This window comes from Molothrus aeneus, chromosome 3 (genome assembly GCF_037042795.1).
Source record: "Molothrus aeneus isolate 106 chromosome 3, BPBGC_Maene_1.0, whole genome shotgun sequence".
NCBI lineage: Eukaryota > Metazoa > Chordata > Aves > Passeriformes > Icteridae > Molothrus > Molothrus aeneus.
In genome coordinates, this window is record NC_089648.1 from 107,413,528 (window position 1) to 107,437,272 (window position 23,745).

The window sequence follows — 23,745 nt, forward strand, 5'->3', positions numbered from 1 at the left end:
CTTTTAAGAGGGCAGTGAGTGTGATTTCCTGGGCGGTGCTGCTGTAGGAGGACAGCACTGCGGAGGGAGCTGCCCGCGGTGACAGTGACCAATGCAGCCCTCGGTGCTGCCTGGCGGCATTGACGTCAGCCCAGAGCTGAGAAATTAGCTGAGGCCCGCAGGGAAAATGGGCAGAGAAAAACCATATAATTCCTCAATGCAGCACAACCAAGCTATTTCTCTTTTTATATTTTAGCCTATCAGCAAGACCTGTAATGCTTTGCTCGATTTGGATTCAGAGGAAAGGTTGCCAAAAATAGAGCAGTTAAATGTCAACATTAATGGTATCACAGCAGTAAAATATTTCTCACAGCAAGGTGCCTGGCTTATATCTATTATTCACTAGTTGCCTTCTTGTTTTTAGGCAAAAATACAGCGTGTCCTCTAGTCTCAAGCCACCCAGGCTTATTTGGACCAGGAATTTGTCAGCACAAGCAGCATGTGAGCACAGTCCCAGAACTGCATGTGCTAATGCAGGGCCAAACCTAAAACCCCTTCTCATGAATTACTCAGCCACAAAGTGGCAAACAAATAAAACTCCAGATTAGTACCACAAGCAAGCCACAAGTGCTTTGAGGCAGGGACTGCTGTTTGCTCCCGTGGTACAACATGTGGCACTGCTGGGTTCTGCCAGTGGTGCAGCATTTAGGAGCCACTGCACCACAGAGGCCAGCTGGGTTTGCTGGGGCCTCACCTTCCTCATCTCAGGAGATTTTGCTGGCAAAGTTGGTTTTTTTTAAAGTCTTAAATTCATTTCTTGCAATTTAATTACCAATACCTACTTGTATCCCATGTAAAATCCAGAATACATGTAGTGCCAGAAGGCTGAATTCAGGACTCAAAGCCCTATGTCTGATCCTTTGTTTGCCTATGGACTTTTGTAGGTAACCACCCAAGCCCATTGGGCCAGTCTCTTAATAGCTGGACTCCATGACCCTTGGGGGTTCCTTCCAATTCAGAATATTTTCTGTGAAAAAAAAAAAAAAAAGCCATGTTCATCTTCCTCAGAGGAGTACTGTGTTGAGACTTAAATAAGGAACGTAGATAGTTAGAAAATATATGTACTGTTTAGGCATTCAGCCTGCTCTAGTGAGCATTTATAGACTGCTCTGTAATCTCATCTGTAGAGGCAAAATTTGTTACAGCCCCAGCTAAAGAGCTTTGAAACTCAAAATCTGTCTGCAGCAGAGATATGGGGGAATTTATTTCTGGAGAAATTAGATTAAGTGTTGAAATCTGTCTAAGAGCAACAACTGGGCTTTAAATGGGACTGAAGGAAAGCCACAGCAAAAATAAAGAATCACCCCAACCCAACAGGTGTGAAATAACTTCAGACCACAGGTTGAATAGGCTGGGTTCCAGCTCATCTTTTTAACCATGAATTTCTGTGTTCTTTCTCCTTCCTCTGCCTACTTTGGGGGTTTGTTTCAGTGCCATTGGCCACCAATATTAGTACCAAAACCCATTACAGACACGAGGATATGTGTATTTTATGATGCCTTACAGACCTGGGATCAAACTGCCTCCAGGGGCAGGATTCCCAGGATGTGCTGTGGCAGCTGACAGAGTCCAGCCGTGCTGGTGCTCACCTGTTTTTAGGAGCAGCACACACTCAGCTCCCTACCCAGGTGTGGTGTATTCTGCAGTCCAGGAGTGCCACGGGCTGTGTTGCTACTCAGATTGCCATCGTTTGATGTGATTGCTTTTCTCTGCTTCCAGGAGAGAAATACGAGCTGCACGCAGGAACAGAGTCCACTCCCAGTGTGGTAGTGCACGTTTGTGACAGCGACATGGAGGAAGACGAGGACCCAAAGAATTCTCCAAAGCCAAAAATCATTCAAACTCGACGCCCCGGTGTGCCGCCGCCTGTATCTAACTGAGCGTCTCCGGCAGAAGCAGCACTTCTCTCTCCTCCAGCACAGCTCTTGGTTTTTGTTTGCTTTGTTCTGTTGAAAGGCAGCCTTTGCCTTCTGAGCACCGGGACACTAAGGTCATTGAAACCCCTTCACAGTAATCAAGCCTCTGTAACAAAAGGGCTAGGAAAAAGATCTTTGTACCTGTAACCATATCACACACCAACTGATAGATGTAGCTGGAAAGGACAAAACAAGGCTGAGGAAACAAGGGTTGGTTTCAGTCTGAGGATCTTTTCAGAGCTGTAATTTGCATACTGAAACACTACTACCAGAGATCGTTTGGGTGGGAATTAGGCCAATATCAGTCTTGATATTCAAACTCCCAGGATTGCTACTGCCCTTCATCAAGCAGCCTGCCCCTCTGCCCTCCTCACCTCCCAACAGTCTTTTTCCCTTTTCCCTTTTTTTTAAGGGGGGTAGGTGAGTTGTTTTTGCTTTACTAGCAGCTTGGTGGCCTTTGCACCCCCCTGGAATTTTCTGTAAGGAATACTATCTTTGCAACATTTTCAGAAACAACAGAAAACAACCCTCTTCCAGCAATAGCTGTAGAGAACGGTGGTCTGAAATGGTGGCAGGGATCTGAGATGGAGCTCCCTGGGCTGAGGGGAGAGGCAGCAGCTGCTGGGGGGTCTGGTCAGTTCTTCTCTCTGGAGAGAAGGGAGCCAGAATATCAATAGGGATTGTCAATTCATCTTCTATCAAGGGATGAATGGTGCTTCTCTTCGGGTCTGAGGAAGAGGAGCTGACTGACTGCTCATTTAAGATGGGATTCCTTACTCTCTGTCATAGCTGAACGTTCCAGTAACATTACAGGCTGAATGCTTTCCTAGTGGTGTGGTGAATAGCCCTGAAATTGTCAGTAATTACTTGCACATCTCTAATATTCAGCCCTTTTTCCTTCCCATGTCCTGTGCTTCAAAACCCTTTTTGAGCTGTATGCAGTTTGGGTTTGTGGAGGTGAGCAGAGGTTAGTTGATTTTTTTTTTCTTTTTTAGGCCAAAGAAAACAGGACCATAATTACACACTTGAAATTAGACTGCATGCAACTGAATCCCCTTTTTTCACCCCATCCTGCATGTTTCTTTCACTTGCAATATATACTGGGTTACAAAAACTGTTCTGTGTTTGCATCATGGCTGACAGCAGACAGGTCCTGGATTCCCTGTCTGGCAGACCTTCCATGATGATTTATTTTTTTAAGGCATACTTGTCATTTGGAGAACATATTTTCTAGACATTTGAGCTCAGATTTTGCATATATTTAAGCATGCGCTTAATTTATGCACATGAGTAGTTCCACTGAAATTAATACTGCAGAAACTGAGCGTATGTGCAAGGTATGGTGGGATTTTTAAGCTAATTAGCTGCAGCTGTACTCCCCAAAGTGTCTATAAAATGGCACAGCGAGCCTCCATGGTTTAAAATCCTTTACAGCTTAAAATAAGTAAATACATCTTGGAAGCTTATTCTAGGATCTGGAAAGTCAGCTTAGGTTCTGTAATCAAGATTTTTGTTATAAAACCTAATGATCTGGTTTCTGAGGGAGGGTTCCATCACACCCTTAATTAGCAGCAATGCTACAAAGCTTCAGCAGAATCAAGTCCCCCTTGCAGGGGTTTTGGCTTGGCAGCACTTCCAGGACAACAGGCGTGTTGCTCTGTCAGTGAGGACAGGAGATGGCACTCCCAGCCTGCAAGGTGAGGACATCTGGGAATGAGGACTTGTCATTCTCACATAGTTCAGCCTCCTCTGACCACCAAAGCCCCCCCTGGTATTCCTGATGAGATGCAGTTCTTTGCTCAGCACTCAGCATATTTCCATAATGTGATAATTGTTACTGCATTATGGGCATTGTTGTGTGCTGTTACACTGATGGAATACTGGTCATTAAATACAGCAGAGACTGAACAGAAAATGGGGCTTTAGTATCTTCATGATACAGATGTGAAGTTTCTTTAAAGTAACTCCTTGGAGGTGCCACATCAATTATTTTCCCAGTGATACATTTAAAATTGATTTGAGGAAACAAATTGTCACTCACGGGCCTAGGAATGTATTCTGTTGAAAACACCATCTTAGGCCACAAAGGATATTCCAGGAATAACACCACTGGCTTTTTTGAGAACACACCCAGCACTGATGTCCGTAGGATTTAAACACGTGAATGATCAGATATCATTGCTAATGGATTTTTTTACAGGCAAAACTGTAGGAGGCCAAATCTTGTCCTTGTATCCATGTCCTCAAACTTTGGAGAGACGTGGTTCTGAACTAAGTACTTTGGCCTCAAATGATGTAAAACTACACTGCAAATTAAAGCACTGGACCTTAAATGTTCTTTCCTCAAAGTGCATTTTCAAATAGTATTAAAACAAGGCCCCATTCAGTGACTACTCCGTGCTTTGGAAAGCTGTGTGGTACTGCCCAAGAGGCAGCAGGACATGGCTCATTGCTTGAAGCATTGAAATAGAAACACAATTACAAACCTGAAAATTCAAAGCAGCCTCTATGGTCAAAGCCTATATATCACCTGTCTGTGATAAAATAATGATCATCATTAAAAAAAAAAAAAAAAGATGTTTCATGTATTATGGAATAATGTCCCTATCATCAAACTATAAGCATTTGTGACTCTTGAGAAAAGCTAGTGTTTTACTAAAGGCTGATTCTTGCCTGACATGGAAAGAATGCTTCTTCCAAAAAATGCTGACTATCTGGAAGGGGAATTGTCCTATTCAGTAAATTACAGGCAGAGCCCTCCTCCTTATTTGAGCGGGAATTTGCTTTTCTGAGGTCAGCCACTCTGATTTGCACTTCTCACAGGGTGTCAGGGGTTCTCTCCTGCTGGAGCCCTGGAAGAATGGAGCCTCAATGTTACGCTGTGGCTCCTGAGGCACAGTGGCACAGCCTACATCCTTTTAATTTCCTCCCCAATGCAGGAGCTGGAGGGAGTGGCTGGAGGTGATGCCCTGGGGCCTCTGGAGGGTGGACATGGCTCCTGCTGCTCTTTGGAAATTAAAAGAAGGAAATCAGGGGAGTACAGCTGCTGCTTCTGTTGCCTGCTGCCTACTTGTCCTTTCTGACCTCTTCAGAAATGTAACTGACATTTTAATGACTTCCTCACTACAGTTTAAAGCATGAAAACATTTCCAGTGCATGGAGAAAGAGTGTTTTAGAATCTGCTCTTTTGGAACAAAACAAGTAATTTTTGTGGCCTTGATTTTTGTAATTAAGACAAGGTGTGCAAACTCCCCCCTTCCTAACATACACAGACACACTCCAGTAAACTTTGTTTTCAGCCAAGAAAATATGGCAAGAGCATCCCTTCCTCAACCATATAGCAAGACCACAGCCATAGCCACTGTAAAGAGTTTTAGGTTATAAAAATTCTCCCCATGCATAAATTTTGTAGCACTAATTTGATCCTAAATTGGGTGAGAAGGGTGGGTTGGTTTTATTTTGGTCTTTCCCCTGCTCTGTCCCATTCAGCAACACTGTAAAAGCTTTCAGCAAAAATACAGATTGTTGTTTGTATTGAGGAATGGACTGAACTCCTGGAAGGATTTGATTCCAGTGGTTTGTCTAAGCACTGTCACAGATGCCATGAGCTTTTCCATTGTATTGTACATAACTTTTGAAATATTACATTTAGTCATATTTTATAGGAGTATTAAAAAGCTACAGGCTAATTAATCACTTTTACACTTGTATAATTCAGAGCTTAGTTTAAAATAATAAATATGGCAAACAGTATTTTTGTGTTCTGCTTGCACTGGTGTTTGGAAAAGCAACATTTAAAGAGTTAAACTATATCAATAAACTGAGTAGTACCCCTGCTAGAACTGAAAATGCTTAAACGTGTGACATAGGCCAAACTCTGTTTCAGTAGAAATTAAGGGGAAAGGAGCCTTCTTGTTGGCAGGCTATGCCATGTTCCATTTTAAGCTGCTGCAGTGTCACAGTCATGTGAACTTGCTCTGGCTTGCTGTGGATTTGGCTTGGTGTACACAAAAAAAAGCTGCAGTGCAGTCCCTGATGAGCAAAAGCTCAGCATGTCCCAGACCCCTGATGTGGTTCTCATTGTGCTTTTATAATCATGGGTGATGCTGTGGCCATGAGTGCTTGGACAAGGAGCATGGCATCCAGCTGCCAGCCAGGCTGGGGTAAGAGGTCTGTTAGCATTCATTATTATAAAAATTGAAACCAATTGTTGTCTCTTGCATCAGTTTGTGCTGGGTCTTGCAAAAGACTGGAAACTGGGAGATGAGTTTGCTGATAACTGTCCTGTGAAATTCTGATATTGAATTGCCCAAATCTGGATTTTAAAAAAATCATTTGTTTTTCTGTGTGCCTGGCACAAAATACTCATTTCTCAAAGGATGATTGTTCATAATTCTGAAAACTAGATCTACTTAAGAAGCCTCACTGGAGAAGTAAACTCTGAGCTCTTTAATTCCTTTGAAAAGGACAGGCCTTAACCTCTGTGTTTTAATCAGAAAAACTAGTAATAGCGAACTTCTTCTGCGGTTCTTATCACCTCTTTTAGAGGTGAAAGGCAGGAAGCCTAGTTTATTCTTTATTGAGCACCAAAAGAGCTTCCCCCACCACCGTGAGTTTCTTCATCCACCCGACTGAAATGCTGTGTTTGTGACATGCTGGCTGTGGCTTCTCCACCGTGCCTGGCACTGGACACAGCACTGGGAAATGAGCTTCAGGGCTTCAGCTGGGGATGGCAGAGAGCTGTGTCCCAGAGGACCCGACTGATCACAGTCACAGCGCTTCCAGATCCTCTGAAAAATATTCACTGAATTTATTTTTGGTCCTTCTTTAGTGGCAAACACCTCAGCACTCAACTTTTTGCAGTTTCAGGCTTTCTCTCACATACTAGTGTGAAAGAAATACTTTTGCATGTCCTTGATTCCCTTTTGCTGAAGAGATCACTTTTAATTCTGGTTTATCAAAAAACAAAACCAGCTATGGATTAAAGTCCTAGCCAGACCCTCATTTATGCTCAGCATCATGCAATGCTCTTGACTAGTGAGTTACACTAGCAAAAACCCCAAACACTGCTTTTCCTGGTTTAACCCATCTTCTGGGGGAGTACAGCAGATTTCAATATTCTAGGCTCCTCTTAAAAAGAGATGTTTTTATAACAGTAGCTGTGCTCTTTTTTTGAATACATGTAGACTGCAGCATTCAGGGGTAAAAGGACAAGGGAGGAAGTGTTGTAAAAGCTCTTTCCCACAGGTCTATTTGAAGTGTGGAGTGTATTTGCTTTGGCTTGGAGGGGAGAGAAGCCAGCACTGTTAGAGGCAGAACAGCAGCAGCACTCTGGATGGAATGGCAGGAACCCTGAAAGTCCCTACTGCAGAGATGCTCAGAAAGCTTAAAAAAACCAGCCTGAATTCTCTCTCCCCTTCTGTCAGTTTGTTCAGAACTACACAGATTCTGGGGCTGCAGCAAGAGTCATCTTAATATAGGATTGTGTCCTGATGCAGCAGCTACAAAGCTTAAATAGGGACATTTTTTAGGGAGCTTAAATAGGGACATTCCATTCTTGCTGGAATAAGGCTGGGAAAGCTGTGAAGTGTGAGCAGCCTTGAAGTTAATGAAAAATAAAGATATTCAGAACCTTAAAGTGGACTTCAGGATGCAGTCATGTACCTGAGAGCTGTATTAAGGGCCCATTTGAATCAGGGGCTCACCCACAACATTAAGAGTACCCAGCAAGAAAGATTAAAGCTCTCTATTGTTCTCACCAGAAAATCAGCCTTCTTTTAACAAATTATTGTAACTGATCATATATCTAGTGCGAGAAAGTTGTGTCTACATTAGTGTCACACAGATGTGTTCTCTTCACTGTTGGGTTAATGAAGGTGAATGTTTTGAATCCATTTTAGAGCAGAGTTCTTGTACAGAAACTTCTGACAGAAATGCCATCTGTAAGGACTGGTGGATCCTTAAGTGTCAGTTTGGCAAGTTGTCCTACTGTGGGTAGCTGCAGAAATATTTCGTGTATGTTGTTGTAGATTTAAAAGCATTGCTCATGGTTTCATTCGAGTGTCTGCATTTCTGACACGGATGTGACATATCTGTATATATTATAAATCAATACTATTTTTAACCACATATTTTGTACAAATATTCACATTAGCGCTGTACTTCAATGAAAATCTATGATGGTATTAAACATTTTGGTGGAATTAGCAAACTCCTTGTCCGTGCTTTGCTTTCATTTTATATCAGTGTTAAGCAGCTGAGCCATTTCTGGCATCCAGGGCAAATATTATAATTTCCATCTATTCATGTTGTTCCTTAAATCCAGGTGCACCTGTACCCTCTAGTGACTGATCCCAGCCACTGCAGAGGCAGCTCCCAACACTTCTGGATCCCAGTGAGAGCCCAAAATCAAACCTGAACCAACAGTAAATGTGAGCACAGTTTTTTCTAGCTAATGAGTAACAAGGTGGGACAGCACATTGCTGTTGAGGGACACCCAGCAAGAGATTTCAATACACACAGGTGCAGTTTTATAACAACTTTTTCCTTTTTTCCCTTTCTCCAAAGTTTCTGGTGGGGTTTACAGCCAGGAATCAGATGATGGACTTTGTCCTACAGGAGCAGAACAGCGACATCCACACAGGTTCTACCAGGCACAGCAGCAATGTGATTCTCCAGGCTTGGACTAGCTCAGCCTCACACCTGTAACAGGACAGCAGCAATGAAGGAGGGGGAAAAAAGACATGAAGAAAACAATTAGAAGAGCCTTGTTCCCTAGTACAATCCCTGGTGGTATGGTGAAAGGGAAAAAGGTATCACATATATGTATATTGATATACATATAAAAATAGAAAATTAGAAATATAAATATATACATAATTATTTGTTTATTTATTGAGTCAACAGGCAGTGCTTGTGTGCAGCCTTGACAACTCTATGATTCTGTGTTCCCATGCACCAGTAAGAAGAGAGTTTTGTACTGCCATGAATTGGGGTGGGGTTTGTGAACATACACAGGACACGGACTTTGGACTCATACATAACACAGGTCCTCAACTAGGAAAGGTGGGAAACCTAGCTTGGATTTTTGTCCAGTTCAGCAGTTTAGATTCTAGTGAGATGGGGAAGGATAAATTTATTTTCATTCCAGGACATAGCTGTGGATCTGGACATGAAAAGGGGGGGAAAGCATCTTCTGGGAAGCAAATGGAAAATTTAGAGCCTCAGAACACAAGAGGAGAAAAAAAGGCTGATAGAAAACCAGCAATTTTAAAATTATTATTATTTCTAACCAAAGAAGCACTTCCAGATATCCAGAGAATGAATTTTACTCCTTGTTTTACAGTCAGCTGAGCCAGCCCTGCCCAAGCTCTATGACATGCAGCAACGTCCTTACTACCCTTGTGACATCCGTGCCAGGGCTGTACTGGGGAACACCACCCAAGATCACCTCACCTGTGACCTGGGGTGCTGGGGACAGCAGCTGAACATGAGCCAGCTGTGCCCAGGTGGGCAAGAAGACCAAAGGCACCTGGGCTGTAGCAGCCATGGTGTGGCACAGGGCCAGGGCAGTGACTGTCCCCTGTGCTGGGGTCACCTCCAGGGCTGTGCCCAGTTCTGGGCCCCTCAGTTCAGGAAGGACATTGAGGGGCTGGAGCGTGTGCAGGGAAGGGAACGGAGCTGGGGAAGGCTCTGGAGCACAGGCCTGAGGAGGAGCTGCTGAGGGAGCTGGGAAAGGGGCTCAGCCTGGAGAAAAGGAGGCTCAGGGGGATATTCTGGCTCTGCACAACTCCTGACAGGAGGGGGCAGCCAGGTGGGGGTCGGGCTCTGCTCCCAGGGAACAGGGACAGGACAAGAGGACATGGCTCAAGCTGGGACAGGACAAGAGGACATGGCTCAAGCTGAGCCAGGGGAGGTTTCGGCTGGACATTAGGAACAATGTCTTCACAGAAATGATGATGAGGCACTGGAATAGGCTGCCGAGGAAGGCCGTGGAGACACCGTCCCTGGAGGTGTTCAAGGAAAGACTGGACATGGCACTGAGGGCTGCGGTACAGCTGGCGCAGTGGTGCTCGGCCACAGGCTGGATCTGTGCTCTCAGAGCTCTCTCCCGACCCAACAGACGCCGTGCCTCCGTAATTCCGTAATTAATTCCGTGTCCCCCTCCCGCCGGGCCCGCCCCGCGCCGTCCCGCCCCGCACGCTCTGAGTGACGGCGCCGGGGCCGCTCCCGGGCGGGGCCGGGCCGGACCGGCTGCTCCGCGGCCCCTCAGGTAACGGCGGCGGCTCCGGAGCTCGGGGGGTGCTCGGCCTCCTCCGGCCCGGGGCTGGTGGGAGTGTGGGCGCTGCGTGTGGGGAATGGCGGCCTGGGCTCGGCATCCGCGTGTGCTGGGCTCCGGCGGCCGCCGAGCGGGGCCAGGGGCGCTTCTCTGTCTGTCTTGTCCGTCTGTGTGTCCGTGTGGCAGCTCCTGCCCTTGGCAGTGCGGTGGGTTCGTCCCCCTGGAGCCCCTCGGGTCCCCAGAGTTTTGTGGGGCCGAGTTCTGCAGAGACCCAAGTCAGTAGATGTGCTTAGGCTGTATCCGCAGAAGAGCAGTGTGAGAAGGCCTTGGAAAAAAACCAAACCAGCCGTCATTTATTATTTATTGAGAGCATGCAGTTAAGGAATTAGAATAAAAGAATTATAGATCATTATGAGATCATTAGTAGTGTAAAATTCAGAAGCAGAGACTTGATTACACTTGAGAGGGCTTCAATCCATACTCATCCCTCCCCAGAAAGGGGATTTATGGGCTATGTCTAATTTGGCAGCTGGGATTCCGATGAACACAACATTGTGTTGTCCCTTCGTCCTTCAGGTTCAGCTGGAAGAAATCCCCCATCAGGTGGATATGAGGTAATCCACAGCCTTTGGATCTGTGTTGCTTGCTGAAAGGGGAATTTCTGGAATGTCAGTTTGTTCTTAGCAGAATTCAAGGCCTGGATTTTAATTTTGGGAGAGACACAATTTTGGTGTAATGTTTGACTGCCTGCAAGTCGCAGAATCCTATAATCACAGAGTGGTTTGGGTTGGAAGGGACCTTAAAGCTCATCTCATTCCAACCCCCCTGCCATAGACAGGGACACCTTTCACCAGCCCAGGTTGTTCCAAGCGCTGTCCAGCCTGGCCTTGGACACTTCCAGGGAAGGGGCAGCCACAGATCCCATTCCATTGTTGCAGTGGTATTCAGATGCTTGTCATACCGTAACTTCTTTTATTCACTAGGTTATTTATGTACTCTGAGTATTAAGATGGGTTTATTGGTTGCAAATTCACTGTTTTCCAGCTGAATTTCAGTGGTGATTTAGTCCCAGAGGATTGCTGAAAAATGGGAACCTAAAGGGAACTCTAAGGAATATTGGTATCACCCATATGCAGGATTGGATTGAGCAATATCTGGTCCTGTAGTTAAATGATGCCTGTTGAACAAAAAGTGAGGAATATTAGCATGAAATTTTAGGTCAGTTACAGACAGAGAAGTTCTGTGTGAGGGTTCTTACAGGGATCTTGCTTTGAGTAGTTATCTGAGTTTTAAACAAGAAATTGTTTGGGAAGAACAGGAGGAAACTGGGGCAGGGGAGCACAAGCCAGTGCAAAGTGAAATTATGTGTCATATTTTGTCAGATAAGGACATAATAAAGACTGTTAGATGAGAAATGCCTGTCATAGCTAGGAGGAGTCAAAATCCTTGAGTCTTATGATCAGAATTCGAATCACAGAATGGTTTGTGTTGGAATGGACCTTAAATGTCATCTTGTCCCAAGCCCCTGGCGTGGACAGGGATACCTTCCACCAGACCAGGTTGCTCAGAGCTCTGTCCAGCCTGGCCTCTCACACTTCCATGGATGGGGCAGCCACAGCTTCTCTGGACCTGTTCCAGGGCCTCACCCCCCACACAGTAAATAATCTCTTCCTAATATCTAATCTAACCCTGCCTTCTGGCAGTTTGAAGCCATTCCCCCTTGTCCTGTCACTGCATGCTTTTGTAAAATATATCTTAGAGTATATAAATACATAAGGAATATTTTAGCCACTCATTCTTAAAACTTAAGTTATGACTGACAACTTCTGCCTCTGCTCAACAGATGCCATGTTGCCTCAGAAGAGGGGACAGATGTCTTCCAGAATAGCCATGAGCAGTTACTGGAAAGTCCTGGGAATTTTCTTACTCTCTCTTCCAAGTGCGCCGTGTCTCCAGGCAGCCCAGCCCGGGGTGCTGCTGGTGTCATTTGATGGGTTTCGCTGGGATTACATCTACAGGGTGTCCACTCCCAACTTCCACTATGCCATGGAGAGCGGGGTGCACGTCAGGCAGGTGACAAACGTGTTCATCACCAAGACCTACCCCAACCACTACACCCTGGTGACAGGGCTCTATGCTGAGAGCCACGGCATCGTGGCTAACGAGATGTATGACCCTGTCCTGAACGAAACCTTCTCCCTGAACAAAATGAACACCCACAATTCCAAGTTCTGGGAAGAGGCCAGTCCAATATGGGTGACGAACCAGAGGGAAGGACATAAATCTGGTGCTGCTATGTGGCCTGGAACAGATGTGAAGATACATGGAGTCTTGCCTACACATTACATGCCCTACAATGAATCTGTTCCCTTTGAAGACAGGGTAGCAAAGCTCATCGAGTGGTTTACATCAGAAGAACCCATCAACTTTGGTCTCTTGTACTGGGAACAGCCTGATGAGTCTGGACACTTTCTGGGCCCAGAAAACCCACTTATGGGAGCGATAATCAGTGACATTGACAGAAAACTGGGCTATCTCATTTCTGAACTGAAGAAAGCGAAGCTGTGGGATGTGATAAATGTCATAGTCACGAGTGATCACGGAATGTCACAGTCGTCCTCAGAAAGGCTCATTGAGCTCGATCAGTACGTGAGCAGAGAGCTCTATACAGTCATCGACCACTCCCCTGCAGTAGCCATTTTGCCAAAAGAAGGTAGGAGCTGCAGCAGTAACGTTCCTGAGGAGGTACTTGAGTATCCAAACTTCATAGACTGAGTTGATGGTAGCAGCACTGATGGCAGTAGGACATCAGCCTTGAACAAGGAGTACTTGCAGGATCCCTTTGTTCTTTTTGTGGGCTCTGCCAAAAGCCTGGATGAACTTTCAGAAAGTAAAAGGGAGCAAATCTGTTTGCTGTGTGCTAATATTGCCAAGGATCCTTTAGTCCTTGTGAGAAGTAAGATAATCTAATGGCATTATCAAGGCTGAATGGTGCTCTAGATAGATAACACCTGAACGTTACATATCTTGCCTTTCATCAAGATGCTGAAGCCATAGTGGAAGAATTATATTTCTAACTCAAACAGTAAACTGAGAACAGATGGGGATCTTTGATAAAAAGAAAGCCTGTGTTGTCTATTTGATTGGGTGCCAGCTATTGTAGTTCACTGAGTTTTTTCCCCCCGTCCTGCTGAACAGCCAGGCAGTTACATTTATACCATTTTTATTTAGATAAAGGTGGGCAAGAACAATGTTGGAATCAAAATCTGAAATCTGGTTGCAGTCACCTAAGAGTTGCTGAGGTGTCAGGTGTATGTTTAGTGTCACTAATGCATCTGCTTTTTATTTTGATGATCAAGTACTGTAAACTACTTGGTGCAAAAATGTAAACCTGGAAAATAACACCCCTGCCCACACAAAAAAAGTGCTAATATGGAAGTTGAATTTCAAGGTGACCTTCTGGAAAGGTGTTTTTAAAGAATTCTGTAACATTTGCATGAGTAGTGGATAGATAGTACTCTGTATTTAGTGCCTAAGCAGGGAGAGTATTTTGCAGAATTAAGTGACCTGTAAGTCACTTAATTAAAGCCTGAACAAATGTGTCTTGTCATTTTTAATTTGAAGAATACTCCAGATTCAAATGTGAGTATGTCCAAACTGAGGTCTCTGCTGCCTGAGCAGTCAGGCCCTGTAGCTGGGTGCTGTTTCTCTCTGTGGTGATAAAAGAGCCAAGTTTGGAAGCTTCATCCCCACAGAGGTTGTCCAAGATGTTCTCATTAACAAATAAAGAAGCTGTAAAAGTAAACTTCAGTGCTGACACCTCCCTAATGCAGTAAAGGAGAACTTTAAGATGTGTAACTTGATTCTCCTGTCTGCTAAATGCTGAAAAGAAACAGTGTCTCTGCTGCAATTAGATGACAGAACAATAAAAAAGCCATTTCAGTGGATTTCAGGAACAGCTTGGATTTGATTTTGCCCAGAGATTCAGGTATTTATTACACTACCAATAAACAAGAATCAGTTTTGAGCACAGCTAAAATTCTTTCCTTCAGTGGTACCAGATGTGATTTTTATTATAAAACAATGAGTGTCACTGTCAGTTCAGGTATGAGCTAATAAGTAAGCTAATTAAGTACATAACACTGATTCTTCACCTGCTATTCAATTTGTCTTTCTTAAACCAAAGGGATGGTAAAACTTTGTGAGATTGAGGAAAAGTTTGAATGCTTAAAAACGCTGCAATTTCTTTTAACTGTTTGACTATCTATTGCTTCCCCAAGAGATGGATTAAAGCCATTATTTACCCATGCTGGTGCATTACTGTGTGTGGAGAACTAGATGTTCACAAAGAAGCTGTACCTGTACCACAGCTGGTGATGCTGGCCTTTTTCTTGCATTTAATATAAATATATTCATTCAAATCATTAGGGTAAAACCAAATTTGCTATATCTGGGACTTCTCCTCCCTGCTAGCCCAAATAGAAAGCTGGCATAGCAAAATTCACTTTATTACTAATATAGTCCTAGAAATGCTACATTAGAGCCCCTCTTCTTGTTGCTGTAACTATCTCTGATACCTTCACTTTTGCTGTCTCATCTTGACCTTTGTTTTGTTTCTTAATTTAGTGATTTTTTTTTGTGCCAGTTTGACATAAGAAACAATAATGTGTTTCCTTCAGAATGTATAAATTAATGTCTATTCCTTCAGATTTTCTATATTGGATTCGAGGAACTGAGGGGGAAAAGGAAAATGGTTTCTTTAGAAACATTGGCTACTTTCTCCCAGATTTTTTCCACTGATACCCATTCAAAACTCCATGGATACTGGAAATGGCAGTCTCAAAGGGGCCTGCAGACACACAGACACATTCAGCTGCATGTGTCACACAAATACTTACCTAAGTCAAGAGAGCTGAGGATTTGTTGTGTCACAGGAGTCTCTTGTGTGCACTCCACGGCTCTCAATAGGAATCTGGCCTTAAGTGGAGGTGGGGAATGAAGAAATTTGGTCAGATGTCAATTCCTGCACTTGCTTTGGTGTTCCTGGCTGTTTGTTCTGGTTCCTCCATTCTGTGCACTGGTGTTCCAGCCAGCTTGAACAACTGGTTGTGGCTCTTCAGTGGCTTTTACTGGAAAGGCAAGCTCAGAAACTGGAAATAAGCAAATAAAGGACTGGGGGTGGAAAATGCCTATTTATTCAGTGTCAGTAGAGCTCCTGAGGGTTTGTGCTCACTGTGACTAGGGAAAGGAAAGGAGCAGGCACTAGGAATGCAGAGGAGTAGCTCATGCTGTTGGCTTTTACTGAATAATAAAGGAAAGCAACAAAGTGCTTTAAAATAGATTAAAAGTGTCACTTGCTGTCACTAGGTGACAGAATTTGGCCTGAATGCAGCCATTACCTCACAAACAGGTTTAGGAGGTGTCTTCTTGCTTTCAGGCATTGCACAAAGCTAGAAGGGTTTGGTTCCTTTTCCAGGAGTCAGCTGAATGCTTCCTAACTCATTCCTGTGAGAAGCTTACATTCTGATAACTGTGAAATTAGGGATTTTTCTAAAATTAGCAAGGCAGTTATTGCTTGGGAACAGGCTGTGAATTCTGGTGCTGAGGGGGATCTTACTGTGACTGAGACTCTGGGTTTCTCACAGGAACTTCTGTGCACACACTGTTGTCTCTTACAGTTATAATTCACTTGTGGGAAAGTACATTTTGCCCTCTTATTTCAGCTACTGATGAGTTCAGCAATCACACTGATATGTTTAATTTTTGTCTTTTGTCTCTTTTGTTTGTTTGAAGGCAAACTGGATGAAGTATATGAAGCTCTGGCCAACGCTCATCCCAACATGACTGTGTATAAAAAGGAGCAGATTCCAGATAGATTTCATTACAAACACAACCGTAAAATCCAGCCCATCTTAGCAGTGGCTGAAAAAGGATGGGAAATTGTACAGAACAAGACTGATGGTTTTCTACGTGAGTATTCTGTCTTTATAGTGTTTTGCTGTATCTTCCAAGGCAGGGACCTTATGTGGTACTTTATCTCCTAGTATCAGCAACCAAAGTTCATTTTTTTTTTTTTTTTTAAGGCTGGGAAGGAAAACGAAAGTGTGTGAAATTTATAATTTTTCCCCCTGATGGGATGGGAAGCACCCTGCTGTTAGGGGAGGAGGATCTGCACTTACTGTTTCTTTAAACATTAAACTTGCTGAGATAAGATTGATCACATGTTTTAGTGGCCCCATACTTGAGGTCTTTCAGGATGTAGCAAACCAACAAGCACTTCCTGAGAAATGAAAAAAGAAAGTTGCAACTGAATGCGTTGAGTAGAGAGTGAATAGGGTTGTTTTATCATGTTTTTCTTATTTATTGGAGAAGGGTTGGGTTGGAAGATAAAAGAACATTTTCTGAAAGTTCTCACCTTGTCTCGATGCTACACTTGGAGTAACCTCATTCTATTGCTACCAAGAGTCTTTGGATATTGTGTTACTGCACACCGGTGATTTTCATTTGCCTTGGAGGAAAAAATGCATTCTAGGTGATTTGGAGGAATAAAACCCCCAACACTTTGAAGTTCCTCACCTTCCAGTTTTGAGATTTATTATAGGTAGCATGGAGGCAGTGAAGTCTAACTTCTTGGTAACCTAAAATACAGGTCTTACATGGTCAGTTCTTGCATTTCTAATTGAGAACCTTTTGAACTTTGCTGCTGGTTGTGAACTTGAAGTGTGTTATCAGCAAGACTTAACAAGATTTTCAGTGGCTGCTGAAAGCACCTTCTAGTGCCTGTGTGTTTGACACATTCCCAGTTTCTAATGCCCCTGTCAGGAGTGGGCACTGGACATCCATCAGTGAGTTCTTCTTCCTTGTTGAGGAGTTGATGGTGCACAAAACTGGACAAAATTTCAAAGTGTCTCCTTGGAGTCACATGGACAGTCTGACTCTACATGTTTGTTTTTTTTTTTTTAATTTTCTCTAAGAGATCTGGGCCAGTTGCAAAGTTGGTATTTTTCCTTGAGGAAAATCAAGGAAGTGTGGGTGTACACAGTGTGCCATTGACAATGAGCTCACTTTTCCCCCCCTCTTTGTTAAATAGTGCTCTCTGTTGTGAGTTTTTAGGTATTTTCTTTTTGTAGTTCTGAGCCTTGGTATTTGCTAGGAGACATTTGTGCTGTCAAAACAACCCTCTCTAAGGATGCTGTGCCTTTTCTGCATTCTGCTAATTCTAGGAAAATGTTCAATGCTTGTTTTGCAACTTTGGAATATTGACCTTTATCTATCTTTTATTTCTAGTTGGTAATCATGGATATGACAACACTGTACCAGAAATGCATCCCATTTTTTTGGCAGTTGGGCCTGCTTTCAGAAAGAATGCCACCAAACAATTCATGAATGCTACGGACTTGTACCCCTTACTGTGCCATCTGCTTGGCATCAGCCCACTGCCCAACAATGGTTCCTTCAATGCTGTGAAGGATATACTTGCTGAGAAAGTTCCTGGAGCCCATACTGCAGATTCCTACTCCACTGTGGTAGGAGTCTTCCTGGGCAGCTTGCTTGTTTTTGTTTTTACTGCAGTTTTTGTTAAGCATTTTGTCCTTGCCCAAGCAAATTCCATGCAAATCCGACACACTGAAGCTGCCCAGCCGCTGCTGCAAGATTAATAACAGCCGGGATTATTTCCTGTTTGGGGCTTAAAATAAGCCTATACAAAGAAAATAAACAGTGGAGATGGATTAGCATGAATACGTGGAGTGAAAGGAGATGGATGCTGATCCCTTGCAACCAGGGATGGAGAGAGAGCATGTTCCTGTTTCACACTGCAGCCACTTCAATTTCCAGGGCTTGAAGATATCCTAGGTAAACCTGGGGAGCTCTGTGTGTATGTAGACCTGTAGTGACAATAGACCTCAAATACCTTATATGGCTATTTTTAGGGAGGTGACATCAACTGGGGTGCACCTCACAGACTATTAAAGGTGATTTCATTTCTCACCCTCTTTTTTGTTTTTTTCTTTGAGGCTTTTTTTGAGTCTCTTTGATTTTAACAAGTCACTGAATGGTACTAAACTTCTTTGTTAGTATTTTCCTTCCCTGCCCAAGGAAGCTTTTGCATGGATCACCATGACACATAACTTGGTGGGTTAAATCCTGCAGGAAAGAACATTATTATTCAGCTAGGTCATGCAGTGCTAGGTGTCTAAGTTTAGAGTTACATATATTTCTTCAAATTACTGTATTAACTGTAGCCCCAAAATACAAATCTTAAGTGGTATTGCCTTTAGCAATCAGCATTAAACTGCTTGATGCTTAATGTTTTAAAAAATTGTTTAAGTAAATAAAGGTTTTTACCACTTTAGATATGATTTCAGGTAAATGTAGGTCTTTACTTTTTTTAATTTCCTGTACACTGCACTAAATTTTCTAGGAGTTCCATGCAGCTGGCAGGATAAAGACATGTACAAGCACCACACCTGTATATCCAAATGGAGTCTTTTGTATTTCTGTGGTACTAAGGGAGGTGAATAAGTTAAGGAGCAAGGTTGCTCAGGCTGGTTTCAGAGTGTTGTCAGGCTTGTCCCTGGTCTGCTTCTGGAGATTCTGAGTTTGACCTGTGACTTGTGTTTTATCTGCTCTGTCTGGGTAGGCCTTGGAATGGCATGATCAGGATTACACATGCAGTTTAAGGGGCAGCTGTATAAATCTTAAGCCATAAATGTTCTTAAATCTGAAAAAGCACATTTTAATAATAATCAAAAAAAAGGTGTAAGACCGGAGTTTAATTTTCCAGAGGAAAACCTCTGTCAGGGAAAAATATTAATTCTGAGTCATCAAAGGTACATATTCTCATTGTGTGTGGCAATAAATCTTCTTGCTAGTGTAGCTGTGAAGTTTTTTGTGAGCTCAATTAAATGGTGAGAATCTGCTGACTAAATTTTGTATGAAAAACATTCTGAAGTGAGAAAAGTTGTCTTTTTGTCAGACTCCTCCTCTTCTCCCTGTGAGATGAGAGAGTGTTTCTCTGCACTTTGTTGCTGAGTACAATGCCTGAAGGAGAAAGAAACTTTCAAAATTAGTGCAGAAGTAGCAGACTGGGTATTTTTAAATGCAGTTCATGTCTGTATCCACAGCCCCCAGCAGAAGGCAAGGATGGGAACACCTCAGCTTTGGATGTGCTCTGCCAAACCAAGGGCTTGACAGTCAGTACTGCAAGGGGAGGGCTGGGGTACAAAACTCCTTTTGCTGGGCTAAATTCCAGACTTAATGAAGATCTGCTGTGTTCCTCTGTGATGGCAGGGACACTTGCTTAGCACCAAGCTGTCCTGCAGACAGATGTGGACATTTCCAGAGGCCACATTTGGATACAGGGAGTGCTTCAGAGGGAAGGCAATGAAATAGCCCAACTTAAGGGTTATGCTGAAAGTTCAGCTGTAATAGTAACTTTAGGAAGGCAGGAAAAATGCAGGTCTGTTAGAAGACAGCCCTTGATTTGTGGGATGTGTATGAAATCCTGTGAACTCCAGCTGACTCAGTGCTGTTACTGTGCTGTGAACTGCCTTGTTTTCCTGCATTGCCATTTTCTTAAGAAAACACTGAAGGAAAAGGTCTGTAAGGCTGATTCTTAGTGAAGCTGGCCCTTAGCTGTGCCTGAAGTTGAATTTGCTGGCACAGGTAAAACGAGTGCTGCAGGGGCTCCAGCTGAACTACACCATCTGTAACATGTTCACAGCAGTTTTCAGAGACCAGAGAAGTCTGAGCACAAAACCCAAACCTCTGAGTTGTTACTAATCCCTTCCCTACCCACCTTCCAAAAAGTGGATGGCACACAGCAAACTGATGCACTGAGTCCACCTTTTCTTGCTTATTTGCAGCTTAAAAATGAATAGCACAATGGTATTGTGTGTTTAAAGGAAGATCTGCAGAGTTTGATAAGGCAATAACAGTAACAATTGTCATAACAATGCCATAACCCTCACCTCTTGCTTCTGCACTTTGGAACATGTTGCTTTAGTAGAAATTCTTCTTATTGCAATAATTTCATAGCAGTGATCATGGCAGATGTAACAATAACTGGGTTGTAATCTCAGAGCTTTTCCTTAAACCCCACTTTTAATGGTGGCAAGTGTAGTTCTATCATCAGCCAAAGTGAGCCTTGATTTTAAGGAGGGGGCAAAGTTTGTCAGTGTTGATCAGTCATTTGGGACTTAGATTTACCTGCCCAAATATGCAGCAAGGACAGAGCAGTAGGTTTCCCCCAACAAAGGGTTTGGTAACAATAATACCAGAATGGGCTGGGGACACAAATGTGAGAATTGTTGATGTCATTGTTCTGTATTGCACTGTGAGGCCCTTCTTTGAGGAGGGCAAAATAAAACTTTGTAAAAAATGAAGGGAATCTTGTGGCATTTGGGTATTTCAGATTAGGATCAAACAATACCTTTTGTCTTAGGTGTATTTGCAGGTACCTCTTGGGTAGTTCCTTGTTAGGACATTTGCCCAACTGTTTTAAGTTGCTGGGTGTGAGCTCAATGAAATTGAAAGCACAGATGATGCCACTGGAGAAAAGTTGCGGCTTTTTCTCTGATGTGACATTTTTTCAGACACCTTTTTGTGTGGGGGGGATGTGGGATTTGGTTTCTGTGTATATGATACTTTCTATGATGTATAAACAAGTTTATTGGAAAGAGAATTTGAGTACACTGTGTACTGCTTGTAACTTAAAACTTGGAAAGCAAGAATGATGCATGATGTGTTTCATTACTGACCTGTGGAGCATACAGATGTCAAATGTTTTCTTTGTTTCTTCTTGTTTGGAAATGCTGAAGTTAAAATACATCTTTGCTATAATGCTGTCAAGGATGGAGTGCTGGCTTCATTGAAAACACTTCTGGAAAACAAACTTGAACTGGGGAGAGATGACTGGGGAAGAATGGTTTCAACTTGTATGCATCCCAAATATTCCTTGGACTCTGCAGAGTGTATGGCTTTGTTAAAAATAACTGGAAGTGTGATAGAAGTTTGGAATTTTAGGTCACAGTTCTTATGTAACAGACTTCTTATTTCCCACCTTGCTGCCATATATGGAAAAGACAGCTATTGCTTACCAATAATGGGAATCCAATTTCTTTTACAAAAAAAAAAAATCTTCCAGACTTTCTTGGTCAAGAGCTGCAGTAATACTGCTACAAGAAATGCAGTCTCAAAATAAAAAAAAAAATTAAAAGCAGAAAAATCAGATTCATTAAATAACTTAGGTTGGAAAAGTCCAACCAGTAACCCAGAACTGCCAAGTCTGCTGTAAGATGAAATGTTGTACAAACTGACTTTTCACACAATCATAGCATAGTTTGGTTGATAGTTTGGTTGGAGGGGACCTTAAAGATCAGCTCATTTCAACCCCCCTGCTCCCCTGACCTCTGTCAGAAGTGTAAACAGCACAATCTTGACCTGCATGTGGGAGAAGGACAAATGTGCAGTGCTTGGGTCCTGTTGTTTTGTAAAATGGAAATCCAACAGACTTACTTCCCAGTCTCCTTCCCTGCTTAAATAATGCCATGGATGCTGTGTTGGCCATATCTGTGCTGCTGTTTAAACCTTTCATGGCATGTTTGCTCTACAGTAAAGGTGATAGAGCATTATTAGATAGTAAACTACAAAAATTGTTGCAAGCACATGAAAATTATAAATTCAATAGGGGTACCAGCCTTTCCATAATGAAATCCTAATCTGAATCCTATTAACAAATCTCTATTACTGTTTTTTGCAATAAAAGATGCTACCATGCATGTTACAGCAAATATCTGTCCCTGTGGTCTGGTCCTTGGAGGTACACAAAGTTGCTTTATTTTCACAGGCAGTGTGTAGGCAGCAAGTTACTGAAAGCAGTGTTTCAGAGCTGTAGTCAGGTGAAATCAGCTCAATTCTGGAACTGTTTCTATGATGCCAATGCCCAAAAAGCACAGAACCCCAGAGGGGTTTGTTTTAGGGCTGCTGTACCCAGTGTGGAGTGTCCCTGTGTGGAGGCAGTCAGTGTAATGAAACATCTGCTTTCAGTGCTGGAAGTGTCACTAAATATCCCCTATTCCCCTCTAAACTGCAAAGCCAGTTAAGGGTTAGGAACTTCCCTTGAATTAACCTGCCCTATGTGACCATTGCTGAGTTGTGTCCATTTAGCAAGTCATGAAATGCTGTCACACACTACTGTCCCTTTACCACAGCCTTGAGGAAGCACAAGCCACAGCTGTGCTGTACTTGCTCTGAACGGCTGCCCAGAAGGAAATCAGCCACTGGCTTTCATGAGAAATACTTCACACAAGCCAGAATGAGGCAGTGGAAATGTTTTGTCATGTTTAAGTCTCTGTTGTTAAAAATAATCATCCTTAAATAAATCAATTGCATGTCTTAAAGACAGAAAGATGCTTTTTCTAGATTTGTTCATGATCTGTATGAAAGTGGATGTACAAGAGCTACTGTGAAACCCTTTGTGCCAGGAAGAACACTCAGCACCTTTACAGACCACACCACATCTTTGAAAATGAAAATAATCAACAGTGCAACTGGAATATAGTTTATCTTACTTCACACTGAAACTTCCTCTTTAAACCCTTTCCACAGGAGCACTGTCTCATCTTCCTGCTAAAGGGAGGAGGACCAGAGGGTGATCAGGATTTCTACTAGACACAGCCACTTGCTGGTTTCACAGCAGCTCAGTGCCTGTAGCAGTTCTCATCAGAAGGGGCTGCCTTAGTGCCAGGAGTAGAAATGCATTTAGACCTTGATTTCCCCAGTTGCAGCAACATTCCTATTTCAGGTCAGAGTTCTGCCATCCTCCTTCAGTCAGCATTTACAGCTCTGGTCACCAAAGCTTTGCCACCTGCCTGGATGCACAGAGGAACTGAGAGCACATCAGCCACTCTCTGTGTGACAGCTGCTGGGGGGAAGGAACACAGTGGAGAAAATACTGTCCTAATCAGTTTTAGCTTCTAGAAAAGAACCCCAAACTCACAGGTAGAGGAGAGGATGTTTGCCAGAAAGGTAAAGTCAGTCAAACCTTTCCAAACACAGGTAATGCAAAGCATCTCCAGTAATTCTCTGAGTGACCCTCTGAGGATCCCAATTAGGATTAGCAGAATTACCAGAACGTAACAAAACTCTCTCCAACACAGGAATTCAAGCATCCTCCCTTTTACAGCATGTCTAAGCCTAGGTTCTAGGCTTAGACACATTCCCTGCAGCACATTCCCTTTGTAGTTACTCATTAACCTGACCTCTTGGTGCATGTAATTAATTAATTTAAATATGACAGGATGAGGAAGTGACTCTGTGTTCAGTCCAGCTACTGCTCTAGAATATCAACAGGCTAAAATCCAGTACCCTGTCAGTAACAGCACAGATATTTCAAGGGGCCTGAGCCTTTTCCAATTCAGCTGAACTCTTTCAAATTCAGATCAATTCAGAGTAAAGCATTAGTAAGTAATAATTAGTAGTTATATAAAAAAAAAAAAAAGGCAGAAGTGG

The 23,745-nt window shown here is 43.1% G+C and overlaps 2 protein-coding genes across 4 annotated transcripts in view; both read left to right on the forward strand.

Moving 5' to 3' along the window:
• The window catches only part of RCAN2 (regulator of calcineurin 2), an 84,689-nt gene extending 76,523 nt beyond the window's left edge, over positions 1-8,166 (forward strand). For all 3 annotated transcript variants that reach the window (XM_066547575.1, XM_066547573.1, XM_066547576.1), the window contains one exon: positions 1,759-8,166. In XM_066547575.1, the coding sequence (XP_066403672.1) occupies positions 1,759-1,919 (161 nt within the window). In that variant the 3' untranslated portion in view covers positions 1,920-8,166. The remainder of the gene's footprint in view (positions 1-1,758) is intronic.
• A 1,980-nt stretch (positions 8,167-10,146) lies between these two features.
• On the forward strand, positions 10,147-21,084 carry ENPP5 (ectonucleotide pyrophosphatase/phosphodiesterase family member 5). Its single transcript, XM_066547577.1, has 4 exons — positions 10,147-10,227; positions 12,077-12,946; positions 16,027-16,203; positions 17,521-21,084. Exons 2-4 carry the CDS (start codon positions 12,082-12,084, stop codon positions 17,889-17,891), a joined length of 1,413 nt encoding a protein of 470 aa, XP_066403674.1. The 5' UTR covers positions 10,147-10,227; positions 12,077-12,081; the 3' UTR covers positions 17,892-21,084.
• Positions 21,085-23,745: the final 2,661 nt, after the last annotated feature.

Coding starts and splice junctions, on each gene's coding strand:
- ENPP5 (XM_066547577.1), top strand. CDS start 12,082: ATGTTGCCTCAGAAGAGGGGACAGATGTCTTCCAGAATAGCCATGAGC. Junction 12,947..16,026: donor AGCCATTTTGCCAAAAGAAG/GTAGGAGCTGCA, acceptor GTTTGTTTGAAG/GCAAACTGGATGAAGTATAT. Junction 16,204..17,520: donor CAAGACTGATGGTTTTCTAC/GTGAGTATTCTG, acceptor TTTTATTTCTAG/TTGGTAATCATGGATATGAC.